At 33.7% G+C, this 14,498-nt stretch overlaps 1 protein-coding gene and 2 long non-coding RNA genes across 5 annotated transcripts; 1 reads left to right on the top strand and 2 right to left on the bottom strand.

Moving 5' to 3' along the window:
* Positions 1-3,836: 3,836 nt before the first annotated feature.
* LOC146953894 (uncharacterized) lies at positions 3,837-6,454 on the bottom strand. Of its 2 annotated transcripts, XR_015011335.1 has the most exons (4): positions 6,197-6,454; positions 6,068-6,124; positions 5,290-5,485; positions 3,837-4,044 (listed from the first exon to the last, which is right to left on the bottom strand). It is a non-coding gene; the product is annotated as an uncharacterized LOC146953894 (long non-coding RNA). The 2 variants fall into 2 exon arrangements; XR_015011333.1 differs by having other exon boundaries at positions 6,068-6,444.
* A 2,257-nt stretch (positions 6,455-8,711) lies between these two features.
* Positions 8,712-12,440, bottom strand: LOC146953893 (MDIS1-interacting receptor like kinase 2-like). Of its 2 annotated transcripts, XM_085712277.1 has the most exons (3): positions 12,092-12,440; positions 9,356-10,720; positions 8,712-9,205 (listed from the first exon to the last, which is right to left on the bottom strand). In XM_085712277.1, the coding sequence occupies exons 1-3, from the start codon at positions 12,357-12,359 to the stop codon at positions 8,889-8,891; spliced, it is 1,950 nt and encodes a 649-aa protein (XP_085568403.1). In that variant the 5' UTR covers positions 12,360-12,440; the 3' UTR covers positions 8,712-8,888. The 2 variants fall into 2 exon arrangements, with proteins under 2 accessions (XP_085568403.1, XP_085568395.1); XM_085712269.1 differs by having other exon boundaries at positions 9,356-12,440.
* A 131-nt stretch (positions 12,441-12,571) lies between these two features.
* On the top strand, positions 12,572-13,594 carry LOC146953892 (uncharacterized). Its single transcript, XR_015011346.1, has 2 exons — positions 12,572-13,192; positions 13,282-13,594. It is a non-coding gene; the product is annotated as an uncharacterized LOC146953892 (long non-coding RNA).
* The last annotated feature ends 904 nt before the right edge of the window (positions 13,595-14,498 follow it).

Below are 14,498 nucleotides of genomic sequence, written 5' to 3'. Positions count from 1 at the left end.
CTAAGCATTCATCTAAACATACAATCCTAAACATACATCTAAACATGCATATTCTAAGCATACATCTAAAGTGAGGTGTGTGCATGTGTCGGTGCTTGTGTCGGTGTACATTATTAGAGTCCATTGTCCTTATTACATCATTGGCCTAGATACATCCTATGGTCTTGCAAGAAATTTAAAGGCATAAAGTAAAATATTACAAAATTCCTAAGTTTTACATTCTAATTTTGCATGGAATTTAAAGTGTAAGAAATAAAAGGATGAGAATGTGAGATGGAGGATGAAATGCTTATGGGATGCATGAAACATGAAACAAAATGGTTAGTAGAATAAAGCATGATAGAATAGAAACTAGAAGCAAAAGAAAGTACTAAAGAAATTGACAAAAAGTAATGGAATTTTTAACCTAGAAGTAGCAAGATGCACCTAAAATTTACCATGATATCAAGCCAAGTATATGCCCTATAATCCCCATATCATGCCAATTAGCTAAAAAAATTATCACATTCAATGATATGAGAAGGACAAGAACATATTCAAGTCAAGAATCATGATGCATTTTATGCATTTTTGGCATTTTATTCATAAATCTAACTTGCAAAACAAGCAACTAAACACAAGGCACACACATATAGCAAAAACACATACAAACAGCAGCTAAAACTTCACAAAATCATGTGGTAATGGATCCAAACATTTATTAAGAGGTGGGAACTAAAATCAAGCAATTTTTCACAAATTTTTTAATGCAAAACATCACAAAATAGCAAGAAAATCAACACATTATTTTTTCCAAGTTTTAATATGCAAAAATCATCACAAAAATACCACAAAACTATCAAGAAGTGTGTATGAAAATTTTTAGAATTTTTAAAGAATTTTTAGACACAAAAACATATAGAAACTTCACAATTTTTAACAAAAATAGTAACAATTGACAAGAAAATACCACACATCTTTAATCAAGATTTTACACATGATAACATCACAAAAATATCAAGAAAATGATCAAGAACACATAGGAATTTTTTAGGAATTTTTAGAGGATTTTTAGATTTAAAATGTGCAAGAAAATCACTAATTTTAACAAGAATAATAAAAAAAAATGCTACATATATTTTCCTCAGGTTTTGGCACAAAAAGATATCACAAAAATGTTAAGAAAAATATCAAGAACACATGGAAAAAGATTTAGGAGTCTTAATGTGGAATTTTAGACAAGACAGGGGTGTATACAGTAAGAAACTATCAAGAATACACAGGAAGGGGGGGTGTGAGCAGCAGCACGTGTATGAACAAGGCAGACTGGGCCTGAGAGATGAGAATGGATCGGGTTAGGGAGGAAAAGAACGGGTCGAACCGGTTCAAGGCCTTATATAAGCCTGTGAACCGGTTCTGGTTCCATTTCCACTCTCCACTTCTCTCTCTAACAATACAAAAAGCTCTCTCCTCTCTCTAACTAAGCCTCGCCGGAGAAGATGAAGAGGAGGTGGTCCGACGCGGTGGTTGGCCGGCCAAAGTGGCGGCGCCACCGCGTTGGAAGTTTAAACTTCCTTTTTTTTCTAAATTTTTTTTTACTAAAATATTCCTCTTCATCTTATCTATTCATATTCGTGATTAATTTCCACAAAGACATACCAAAACAACCTAGATCTACATTTCAAAATCACGAAAATTAAAAAAAAAATTGGAAAGAAGAAAGGAGAGAGAGCTAACCGACCTTCACTGCTTCCTTCGCGTTGTTCTTCTCCCCTTTACTGCTGCAACTCGTTCTTCCTCTTCGTTCGCCGTTGCGAACGACGTTTTTCCTAGCACCGTTCCTTTTTGTTGTTTCTTCGATCTGCGTCTTTGTCTGATTCAGTGTTGGAACTGGATTCAGATGTGTGATTTGGTACTGGAATCTTTGGTTCGAATTTTGATATGATTCGATACTGGAATTTTTGATTCGATTTTGGTGTGATTTTGTGGATTGGATACTGGAATTTTGATTCGATTTTTGTGATGATGATTATGTGTTGATGATTCGGTGATGATGATTATGTGTTGATGATTCGATTTTGATACTGGAATTTTGATTCGATTTTGATGCGCTACTCTGATTTATTAGTTCACTTCGATTAGGCGTACTGCTCCAACCATACTGTAAATTTATCCATCTCATTACTACATGTTATGATCATGTGGCTAACTCTACACTTCTTGCTATTTCGAGCACCGACTTATAATCACTGATGAATCATTTTCAAATACTACAATTTTTTTTTAAACATACACTACATACTTGTTCTCGCAAAGTGTTCCTTGAAAGATTCTCACATTCACATTATTTATGAACTAACACATACTTGAATATTTGAGGCTTATTTCCAATTTGTTCTTGTCTGTAATGACAGTTACACTTACGATCTCCTCTATAATAACTTCGACTCCCAAAATTCGATTTAGTTAACAAAATCATTTTTTTTTGGTTTTCAGGACACTTGCATAAGAAAAATCATCAGATAAAAATGTTTAACTCCTCAATACTTTACTTCGTTCTTAACTCTTTTACACTAGCGACAATTTTACCTGTAGCAGAACCTTAAAATAATTTTCAAATTCAAAAATCTTGATTAACCCTTAACACATCAACATATTGTATTCATGCGTTAATATATTCTTGTCCTCGACATTCTGTTTAAAGAGCTTGACATCATTCGTCTATTAGTTCACTGTACTTTGGCAACTTCTTATTCAGTCTTCATTTTTTTTTTCCGATTAAGAGTTACATCTTGTCTCTGACCATCACCGGGATCTCTTTCCACTTACTGTTATACTTGTATTTCTTTGTTCGAAGAACAACTTAATATCATGATAAATGCAAGGGGTCTTATTCAATTTCCTTAGCGTACAATCCTTATTAGTTTAACTTTTCTGCAATTCCGTGCTAATAAAAAATACATACAAATCGTGCTCTAATCCGTAAGGATCTTTTCACTACTATTTATTCATCCTTCTTGACTCGTATGCTGCATAGCATCTTCAATTTACTGATTCATAAATCTAGCACTTTAGATTTCGGGAGGTGCGACTAATCCAACATAGTTTATCTGACTTACGTTGTCCATTCTTTGCTCACATCGAGGGGGTTTTCTTGTCTGTTCCAAAATAATTTACTTATTCCTTAATTAGTTCACTTAACAGTTCAAGCATCAAAATCCAGCTCATTTCGGCATTCAAGTCCCTCACTTCTTACATCCTCTACTTCGACTGAAAGCTTATGGATTCCATTAATCGTGTGATAATTTTCCTCATATCAAATTCTTCTTCTGATCCCACAGTCTTAATTACGCCTTTAGAATTATTTCTTTCTTCTGTACCTTACTTATGCTTCTTATACTAATGCTCATATCGAAGTCGCAATAATCCCTTAATCATTCTTGAATCTCTTACTTCTCTACCGTTCAACAACGTGTCCATCGATATTGAGGTATTCCGTCTTATCCTTAATATTTCCTATATGTTTATGAAGAATCTTCTTCATCTGCACATACTATCGACGACCATTTGGCATCCAATACTTCCTTATCAAAATTCGTTATAAAACCTGACTTCCCTTCTTCGTACGCTTCATTCCTCCTAGGCCCTATTCAGCTCACAGACATTTGTTCTAACTGCCATATACTAGGTTGAGTTGATCAGGCTCAGCTAGATATGACATTTAGAATAAATATCCGGAACCCAATGGTCCCACTACGTTTTATTGAATTCTAATGACCCAAGGCACGATCTGAATCGACCAGCTCTGATACCAAATTGTAACACCCATACTAAATTTATCTAGAATATTTAGCATGTGCGTTAAACTTAGTACTGGATACATTAAAATTACAATAAATAAAAATTTTTACTGAATAAATATATACATCACTGCAAGATCGTACATTTGCTTTCTGAATACACGTCTGAAACCATAATAAATAATATGAACTATTACAACATGAGAATGTGAAATATATCATTCAGCCTCCTGTATTGTCTCCTTGCCACGTACAACCTGCTGATCTGAAAAAAATAAAAGGGATTAGGGTGAGACGGGATGTCTCAGTGAGTTCCACCTATCCTAGGTTGTAGGCAATCACAGGGAACCTAGGATCGCCATCTGTCTCTAAACTTAACCCATTCAGGGTTTATACTGTTTTATCATGCATAACTGAGCGATCGGGGGATAACTAGGATCGCTATCTGAATTACTAATATAATTCTAATACTAATGATAAAATCATAAACATAATCATAATGTCTGTCATATTATGTTAGAAATGTTAGCGTTGAACAAACAATATTATCTGAGTTGATTTTACGGAATAAACCCAGGTGGAGTAACCCCGGAATTTATTCCACTCTGACCGGTATTAATTTCCAACTGGCGGGAACCCAACTGACGGGGATACCGGACTCCTCTGATTATTGTGGGGTCATCCTCACGGATAGTGCCCGTTCCAACTGGCGGGAACCTTTCGTATCCAACTGGCGGGATAGTGAAAGCCACAACTTAAACATGTTTTAATATTATAACTTGAACTGATTTCCTTGTAGTAATAACATTCTGAGTCTAATAATAAAGACGTAGTAATTTCGTCTTTATTCTGAAATTATTTGTTATACTAACCTATTCAGGTTCTAGGCATATCGTTGTCATATGCCATTCCTAAAAGGTTATAAAATTTCCCCATATCCTGATAAATTAAATCCGACTAATTAAGCCGAACTTTCATACTTAGAATTCTTTACTTTCCAATGATTGGAAATCTACCCATGAATGAATTGTTTCCAATGGCTAATTTACTCTAAACATTCTTTTACACAAATAAATATACACTATGGTAGTATATGATTAGAGGATATTCATAATACAATTTCGGCTAGATATACATATTCGATAAAAATGAGAATTTAGAGTCTTAGCCAAACCAAACCATCATATCACCTTAAAAATATAATTTATATTAGCTAAGAGCCGAAATAAAGTAATAAAATCCAACAATTCTCACTTTCCGGAATGTTAGCCGAAATTGCATATTTATTTATACTCACGTAAAACTTATCATAATAATTTTCCTCTAACTCCTACATTACCATAAGCAATTTATCAACATAAAAATTATTTTAGAGTACACTAGCAAGGGTGTGAACCTTAAATCATATTGTCACTAAATTATGTCTTAATATATATCAATTTATAAACTATCATTCTAGTGGCATAATATAACTACCCAAAGGGAAGTTTTTCTATCTAAGGGAACTCACCGTGAATCATTCTTGCAAATTGCAAGCAGCTTATTCCAAAATCTGCAGCTCTGCTATCTCCAAAACTCTATAATCACTTTCCCAAAATAGCTTATGCCTTAGCTTATAGGTCTTGCCCCTTCTGAAACAATTCAAACCACTCGTGACATAGCCTTACTTCATCAACCAGCTTACACAAAAAAATTTATTTCCGTCCCTGCACCAGAAGTTCGCCGTTTGGCTATTTAAGCACTTCTAAAACAGCTTAATTATCATTTAAGCACTTTTAACATTACTAAAACAGATTATCATTTTTCCATTACTCATACGTCAATTAAACATATTTCTCATAAGCTGTTCTTCAGAAAATAATACTTGAAACAACTTAACTTTCAACTTAAGCTATTCTTCAACGGCTTAACTAGCAACTTATAACTTCTATAAAATTAATTTCGACCCAACCTTTAACACAGAAGTTCCAACATGTATAATCAGCCCTATGAACCACTTATACAGCAGTTTGAATTCACAACTTAGTCATTTAAGGCATTTTGCTCAAAACAGCTTAACTGACAGCTTATGACCTCTAAACAATTCAATTTCAATTCAAATTTTCCAGAATTAAAGCATACATGTATACACAGCTCCTATCCCATTTCTACAGCAGTACTAACATGTTAACTTCAAAAATCAGTTATGGAAGTTATTGGAACAACTTATGGCTTTTAGCTTCTAGCTTTCTACCCTTTTCATTCCAACAACAACAACAACAACAACAATTGCTACTAACAGCCCTTACCTCAATCTTGACACTTCTTCTTGCTTCCAACTTTGAGTTTCTACTTCAAACTTGAACCTAGTATCCAAAAATACCCTCATGAACTTCATTTCTTGAATTTCACATTCCAAACTTGCAAAAGAAACTTACCTCATGATTCTAAAAGATGGAGAGTTGCTGTTATGGCTGATTAGAGGGAGACAAATTAATTCTTGAAGCTTGTTTCTAGCTTATCTCACTCTAGAGATCTCACTTGAAGCATGTGCAACTTGATTCCATGAAGAATTGTTGAAAAAAATGGAGGTTAGGGTGGCTCATGATGAGGACCGATTTTGGCAAGGGAAGGAGAAGGATGAAATTCTCTAGAATGGTTTGGAAAAATGAAGAAAGTGGTAGAAAAATGGTCCCATTTTTTAAAAAAAATCTTGTGTCCTAAATGACCAAAATGTCCTTCAAGGAAAAAGACACTTCTACCCTCTATTAATTCATAACCATATAATTCTTCAAGTTCATTGGAATAATGTGTGAGATATTTACCGATTAACGTCGCATTTCTCAATAAATAATTAACCCTTCAGAAATTATTTTTGTTCCGACATATTCATCTGATACGACAATTTATTTAAAAATCAGCGGGATATTACAGTCACTTCATATCCAAGAATTTCAAGATTTTTGGTCTCTTCCAAGAATTCGAGAGCTTGGTCTCCCCAATCTATATAACATTACAGCTGCAGCCTAATATATAATATATGATAATAATACTACGTACTAAGAGGTCTACCAGAATTTTTATGAACCAAAAGACAAAAATTGGTTAATTGTGTATCTTCGCTTAATCAAAATTTTCTAGTTATTTTTTCATTTATTCTTTTTAAAGATACTTGCCCTTTTGGTAAGAGGCCGTGAGAATTTCTTAATAGTATAGTGTCACATATGAGAAAACCTTTTGGTGGTTTTCTATTTTAGAGGCTTCTGAAGAGATGTGTCTGAATGAGTTCCCAGCCTTACGCAATACTATTGTAGTTCCTTTGATCTGGCAATAAAAGAAGGCCTCTTTGAGATCCAGCAATAACAAAATGATGGTTCATGTATGTTGAAAACATTCTTTCTTGTCTATAATGATGAGAGGAGGGTGAAGAAGCTCAAGAAAATTGCCAAGCTCCCCGTTCAAAGAGATCATTTGCTGCCTATCCTTGCACAATCCTTGTTCTATTGAATTTATCTTGCTCATTGGCATTTCATTTAACATTATAAGGATTCATTAATGCACAATTGTGGAATAATTGAGGTCTAACCCTCAAAATCATAATATCACGTTACTATTACTAATGATATTAAATTTCGTGTGCAGGACCCGGAACGCCCCATATTTTCAATTGTGGATGCCCACAGTTGGAGAGATGTGCTATTTTAACGTCACAAGAGCTTAGCAACTGCTGTAAGTTGTGAATGTCTGTTGCAAGTTCTAACATTACTATTGAATTTGGTCCATGATTCTCACAATGAACGATATGAGTAAAATTTGAATAGGGACAACCTTTTACCTTATTGTCATGATTATTATTGCCTTGAACTACTTCTTAGTGTTAACAATATAGGGTTTCAATAGAACAACAAAGAGACGGCCAATGTTTCAATAATATAACAATAGCATTCCTTGTCAATATGTTACAAGAGAATATATAATAATACTTACTGAACTACTTCTGCTTCATATTTCTGTGTTGGTAACAGAAATCGTGTGATCTTTATTGACGAAGCCTTTAATTCTTTTCAGAAAATGCAGTCGGGGAATTGTGTTTTTTATTTCTATCGAGGTAGGCTTTCACCTTTGTCTGATAAACTTATATATGATAAATTGTTTATGAAGAACATTACCATGGCATTGACAAGTTATCATAATTATGAAGTTTCTAACTAGATGCATCAATAATGGTGGACTTTGACTATATTTTTTACTGTTACTTTTGCATATTATATGTTTAGTAACGAATTACTAATTACACTCGTGAAAATATGTTGGAAAATGAGGTAGAATTTGGTCTGCCAAATAAGTATACTGGTGGGTTCTTCAACTATCGTGTGTATTCATGGTTTGCTATGTTATTTTCATTTGGTTTTTACCACTTGCATTATAATGGTGATGTGAAGTTTTTTTTTTTTTTTTTTGAAAAGACGGTGATGTGAAGTTGACACTTAAATGATCAGTTAAACTTAAATCTCAATTATTTAACTTAAAAGTTAATCTTCTCTGGTAGTTTAGATTTAAGAGGAATGCTATGGTCACTCACTCAAACACTGCTATATTCTTGTTTAGTTAGATTAGGTTCAGATAGTTCATCATTAGTTTCTATCTATTTGGAAGTTTTCTTCGTTGTGCATAAATCATGTACTTATTACTTAATGTATAATTCTCGGTATAAAAGATTAAAAATGAATATATTTTTAGAAATATCGCCTGACATTATTTATTAGGAATAGGATCTTCTCATTTGGTTCCTAACAGAAAAACCTTTTCACTTCATATAGGGGCAACATAAAGAAAAAGGATGTGAGACACAATATATGAGAGTTATGTAGTATCAATAGGTTCACTTTTATACGCATATAAATGTTTCATAAAAAATTAAAACAAAATTTAAAATTATAGTAATATTGAAAGTGTACTTTAAACTATAAATTTATAACTTTAAACTATAAAATTTGATAATACAACCCAGTTCAAATGATTTACAATACAAACAAAAAGTTTTACAAAAATGAAACAATGAAGTAGTAGAGAAGCATATTTGGTGAAAATAACATTTAGGCTATATATATGAAGCATATTTGAAGATGATTATGACATTACAAACTGCCTGCAGACCTGCTCCATGGTAGGGCGAGAACGTGGGCTTTCAGTTAAGCAAGCAACTGCAATCCTTATCATCGATGCCACCTCTTGAACAATGGTTTTTGTGGGATGAGGGAGACGCTGGTCCAACTTATCTATCAATGGCATTGTATCAAGTCTCAGGTCCGTAACACTTTGTGAAGGTTGTTGCCACAAATAAGTTACAATATCTCCAGGGTGCTTTCCAAAAAGCATTTCCAAGGTTAATATCCCAAAACTAAACACGTCACATTTCTCATTTACTTCCATTGTGTATGCAAGTTCTGTAAACATTCAAAATAGAATTCCATAAACAAAACATGAAATGTAGATTAGACAATTGTGACATAACTCTATTTTACATGTAACTACTAAAGATAAACTACAAATATTATAACCTTAATTAATATAAAAAAAAGAAAAGAGGAATTTACCTGGAGCAGCATATCCAAAGGTGCCTGCAAAAGAAGTCATATTGGATGAATTGGGATTTAGAAACTTAGATGTTCCAAAATCTGAGACATGAGCTACACATTCCAAATCCAAAATAACATTCTTGCTGGATATATCTCGATGAACAATAGGAGGGGAACAATCATGATGCAGATAGAATAAGGCATTAGCAATATCTTTAATAATATTCACCCTCTTATTCCAATCAAATTCACCAGCTTGTTCATTGTCCTTCAAAATGTTGTCCATGCTACCCTTCTCCAAGAATTCATAAACCAAAAAGGAGTGTAATCGATGTGAACAAAACCCATATAACTTCACAATGTTGCGATGTCGAATTTCTGTCAAAGCATGGATCTCATTTGTGAAAGCTTTAAGATTAGACATTTCCTCATTTTGTAATGAATGAAGTTTCTTCACAGCTACAACTTGACCTGTAGGCAACTCTGCTTTGTAAACATTTCCATGTCCTCCAACCCCAATGAGATGCTTGTTGTCAAAATCTTCGGTAGCTTCGATAATGTTCTCGTACACCATTTTTCCATCAAAGCTCCATATTTCAAATAGATTTTCAATTTGAAATTCTTGTGCAGCCTTGTTTTCTTTTGTGCTTGAAGTTCGACAAAAAAGGTATGAGATCCCATAAACAATTAATGCTAACAATAGAGGGCCTAGAGTGAGGGATAAAACTAGCACCAACATTTTGTTAGTCTTATGATTATGAAATTTGCCACCAGATGTTGAGCAAGGCTTTAGGCCAGAGACATTACCACACAAGCCTTTGTTATTTGTCAATGCTTCAATTGGAGCTCTTTCGAAAGCTGTAATGTTTGGAATCGGACCCTCCAACTGGTTGTAAGATATATCAACAGTTGTCAAGCTTAACATATCAACAAAGCTTAAGGGAATGGTACCAGAGAGATTGTTATGTGAGAGATTCAACGTTTCTAAGCGATTCAACTGGCCAAGCATTGCTGGCATGGTTCCATTCATAAAATTCCCACTAAGATTAAGATTTTCAATAACATTCAATTGGGCAAACTCAACAGGAATTTTCCCCTCAAACTTATTTTGGCTCAAATTCAACTGCAGTAACCTAGACAACATACCAAGTTTTTCAGGGATGAAGCCACTCAAATTATTTGTTGCAAGCTCCAATGCAGTTAGTAGATGCAATGATGCAATTTGCACAGGAACTTCTCCAAAAAGATGATTGTTACTTAACGAGAGTTTGATCAACAAAGATAAGTTTTCTAGCTCCTTTGGAATTTTTCGCGTTAGATGGTTTGAAGATAAGTTAAGCTCCTGTAAATTTGTTGCTCTGCCTAGTTCTGGTGGTATTCTTCCTGTTAAATTATTACCGGAGATTTTCAGGCTTGTGAGATTCTTGCACTTTCCCCAATTTGGAGAAAGATGACCATAAAAATTATTATCACTCAAATCCATGTATTCCAAATTTGGATACACACCAAAGCTGTCTGTTATATTTCCAGTCAGTTGGTTTTGTTGAAGTCTCACTCTCTTAAGGCTTGAGCAATTCTTCAAACTCTCTGGAACTAGGCCTGTGAACTGGTTAAGTGCAACAGTGAACATTTTTAACTTCCCACCGATACAAATATTGTGAGGTAAATGACCAACAAAATTATTTTCAGATAAATGGAGTACTTCCAAATCTGTAAGCCTATTCATTTCTGTTGGAATATTCTCACTGAAAGAATTTGAGAAAAGATATAATTTACGGAGTTTTGTCATATTTCCAACAGTGGAAGGAATTGGTCCAGAGAGACTATTTTCATTAAGGTAAATAGTATCCAAATTGATCAAGTTACCTACGGAAGGTGGAATTTGTCCAGTGAGGGCATTTGCGAAAAATGATAATTCACTTGCTTTTGTTAAATTTCCGATGGTGGAAGGAATTGGTCCAGAGAGATTATTATTTGAAAGGTCAATTGTATCCAAATTGATCAAGTTACCTATGGAAGGTGAAATTTGTCCAGTGAGAGCATTTGAGTAAAGATGTAGTGTATTGAGTTTTGTCATATTTCCAATAGTGGAAGGAATTGGTCCAGAGAGACTATTTTGTGAAAGGGAAGTAATATCCAAATTGATCAAGTTACCTATGGAAAGTGGAATTTGTCCGGTGAGAGAATTTAAGAAAAGAGACAGTGTACTGAGTTTTGTCATATTTCCAATAGTGAAAGGAATTGGTCCGGAAAGATTATTTTCTGAAAGGTCAATAGCATCCAAATTTATCAAATTACCTATGGAAGGTGGAATTTGTCCAGTGAGAGCATTTGAATAAAGAGATAATGTACTGAGTTTTGTCAAATTTCTGATAGTCGAAGGAATTGGTCCAGAGAGTTCATTATCATTAAGGTAAATAGTATCCAAATTGATCAAGTTACCTATGGAAGGTGGAATTTGTCCAGTGAGAGCATTTGAATAAAAATACAATTCACTTAGCTTCGTTAAATTTCCGATAGTGAAAGGAATTGGTCCAGAGAGAGTATTTTGTGAAAGGTCAATAGTATCCAAATTAATCAAATTACCTATGGATGGTGGGATTGACTCAGAGAGATTGTTAACCGACAAATCAAGAGTTTTTAGACTAGACATCTCTCCAATATGGTGTGGAACAACTCCATGCAAGAAGTTGTTTGTTAAAATTAAGGTGTGAATTTTTGTAAGTGATGAGAAATTGAGACTCTTAAGCGTACCTTTTAGTCCAATATTGGTGAGATTTATCTTGTTGATGGACTTTGATTCATAATCACACGTGATTCCTTCCCAACCACAAGGATTATTACCAATCCATGAAGAGAGCAATGCCCTGCTGTGGTTGTCAAGGCTTGCCTTCCATTTCAACAGAGCATCAGCCTCACTACCTTGGTTTTTTCTTGCAGCATGAGGTGATGTGGCAATTACAAACACATAAAAGAACAAAATAAGACACGACATTGGTAAGAGCTTCATTCTTTGAAGCATTTTGGAAATTTCAACACAATGAAATTATTGGCAATCACTGAAATATATATAATTGAACTAGACACTTATATTATGATAAATGCATTATAATGGGAGATGTAGGTGATATTTATAATGCATTGTAATTGATATTCCCATTTGTCATTGTCGACATAGTGAGGACTCAGACTTATTATGGTGGTTTTGTATTCTCATTAAAGTCTTCCATAAGTTGAAAACTTAGACTTATTGTGGTGGTTTTGTGTTCTCATTAAAGTCTTCCACTTTTGTCTTTAAGTTGAAGACTTGGACTTATTATGGTGTTTTGATCAGAAACATGAGGCTGGAGTAATAGGGGGAGGTAACGATTTTAGCTGAGCCACAAAAAAAGATTTTTTATTTTTTTTTTAAAATCATTTATGCTTAAAATATCTATTTTATCTTATCTTTCATTACTCTATTAAAACCATTCATTATATAATCCACAATTCATGATTCAATTGACAAAAATGTCGAAATTTCTAGGCTGAACGCCTTAAGTGCAATTTGAACCTCAATTTTGTCATTTATGTGTGTGAATTTCCAATAACTACTGTCATTTTATCCGTCTACCAAATAAAAGTCATTCATTATACAACTACAACCAACTGCATCACCATCCCAGAAGACTTTGTGCTTTTGTGAATCTTGATTCTTGTAATAAATCATGATTGTGGTTGGATATAAAAGATGCCTAAAAATACAAATGCCAAATTAAAACTACTAGGAATCAAACCATGTACACCATCATGTTTGTTACTGAAGATGGTTTCTCAATAATGCGCATTAAACTTGGCTTCCAACCAATCTTACTGGTAAGTAGTTGCTGCAATTGGCAATTAGTCTGAACAATGAATGTTTTTTACCCTCCGAAATTAGTTATCCGTGTTTCGACCCTTTGCAGGTTAAATATCTGATCCGAAAGTGTATGTCCATGGGAATTTAGAAGATATGGTTGTTGTCAACAAACGTTGGCCTGGCTGTCGATAATCCTTCTTCTGGCTTGATAATCTATTTGAAATTCATCAGTTTTGAAGCTGTTAGTTTTCTGTTTCATAGTGAACCGTGGGAAGTGATTTCAACAAGTTTGTGATGTTGAAATCACCAAAAGTATTGCAATATACATGTGGCTTGATAGCCTGTATTGTATTCTGTACTGTTAACCTACTTATACATGCACTTGTTCCTAGCAACAAGGAACCAAACTGTTGAACGTATCATCACGAGTAAATGTTAGTAAATTATTGGGTCATTTAGATTCTAGAACTCGAGCAATGAATCCTAGTATATTGCTCAACTGAAATTTTCGGATCCGTTCGCGTTTTCTACCCAGAAGTCAGAGTGTGTCCTCACTCCAATCAACTTTTAATGGTAAATATTTTATCTTTTAAATGCATATAGATCACGCGATATTTGATCCCTAAAAAAAAAAAGATCACACGATACTCGTTCATGATTTTATAGAACACTTCAAATATATCTATAAAAAAAAGATCACACGATAGAACACTTCAAATATATCTATGAGATTTTTTTTTTTTTTTGTGGTGGTCAGGGTTTGAACCACGGACCTTACCCTTACATATATTATGCATTGTCCATAACAACTGAGCTAAGCTCACGAGGACAGATCTATGAGATTATAAATATTTAAAAAAGTTTTTAATTCTGTCAAATTTTATTTATTTTACTCATTTGATAGTAATATCAAGGATTAAATTACTCCGGTCTCCAATATAAACCGAAAAAAAATAAATAAACAAAGTTGACGCACCTTGATAAAAATATGAACCATATACATATATTTTGTTTGACTTTTTAATTTTATACCTTGTTAAAAATAAATAATAGTAATATTTAGATTTGTCTCTTTTTAACTCGTGTAAGAAATTAAAAGTAATTTATTTTTAAAAAAATAGTAAGTTAAAAAAAGTACTAATAAATTTACTTGAGGGTTTGTTAGAGGTGTATAAAACATGCTCTCGTGTGCAAAACTCATTAAATTGCTCTGAAACAAACTCCAGGTCATTGTCAATTCTTAACACTTTCAGTTTAGGGAATTACTTTTCCCACCCTATAGCCTTCTCCTGCGCCCTGTAAAATTTTCAAAAATGCCCTTGT

The sequence above is a fragment of the Medicago sativa genome, chromosome 1, assembly GCF_051527215.1.
Source record: "Medicago sativa cultivar Bolivia chromosome 1, Bolivia_mono, whole genome shotgun sequence".
Classification (NCBI taxonomy): Eukaryota; Viridiplantae; Streptophyta; class Magnoliopsida; order Fabales; family Fabaceae; genus Medicago; species Medicago sativa.
This window is presented reverse-complemented; position numbering and strand designations above follow the sequence as displayed.

What these genes read in the sequence shown, in the direction of transcription:
- LOC146953893 (XM_085712269.1), bottom strand. Translation starts at nt 12,359, where the DNA reads ATGCTTCAAAGAATGAAGCTCTTACCAATGTCGTGTCTTATTTTGTTC. An exon ending in CTTTGGATATGCTGCTCCAG is followed by an intron (nt 9,206 to 9,355) that starts GTAAATTCCTCT and finishes GAATGTTTACAG; the next exon opens with AACTTGCATACACAATGGAA.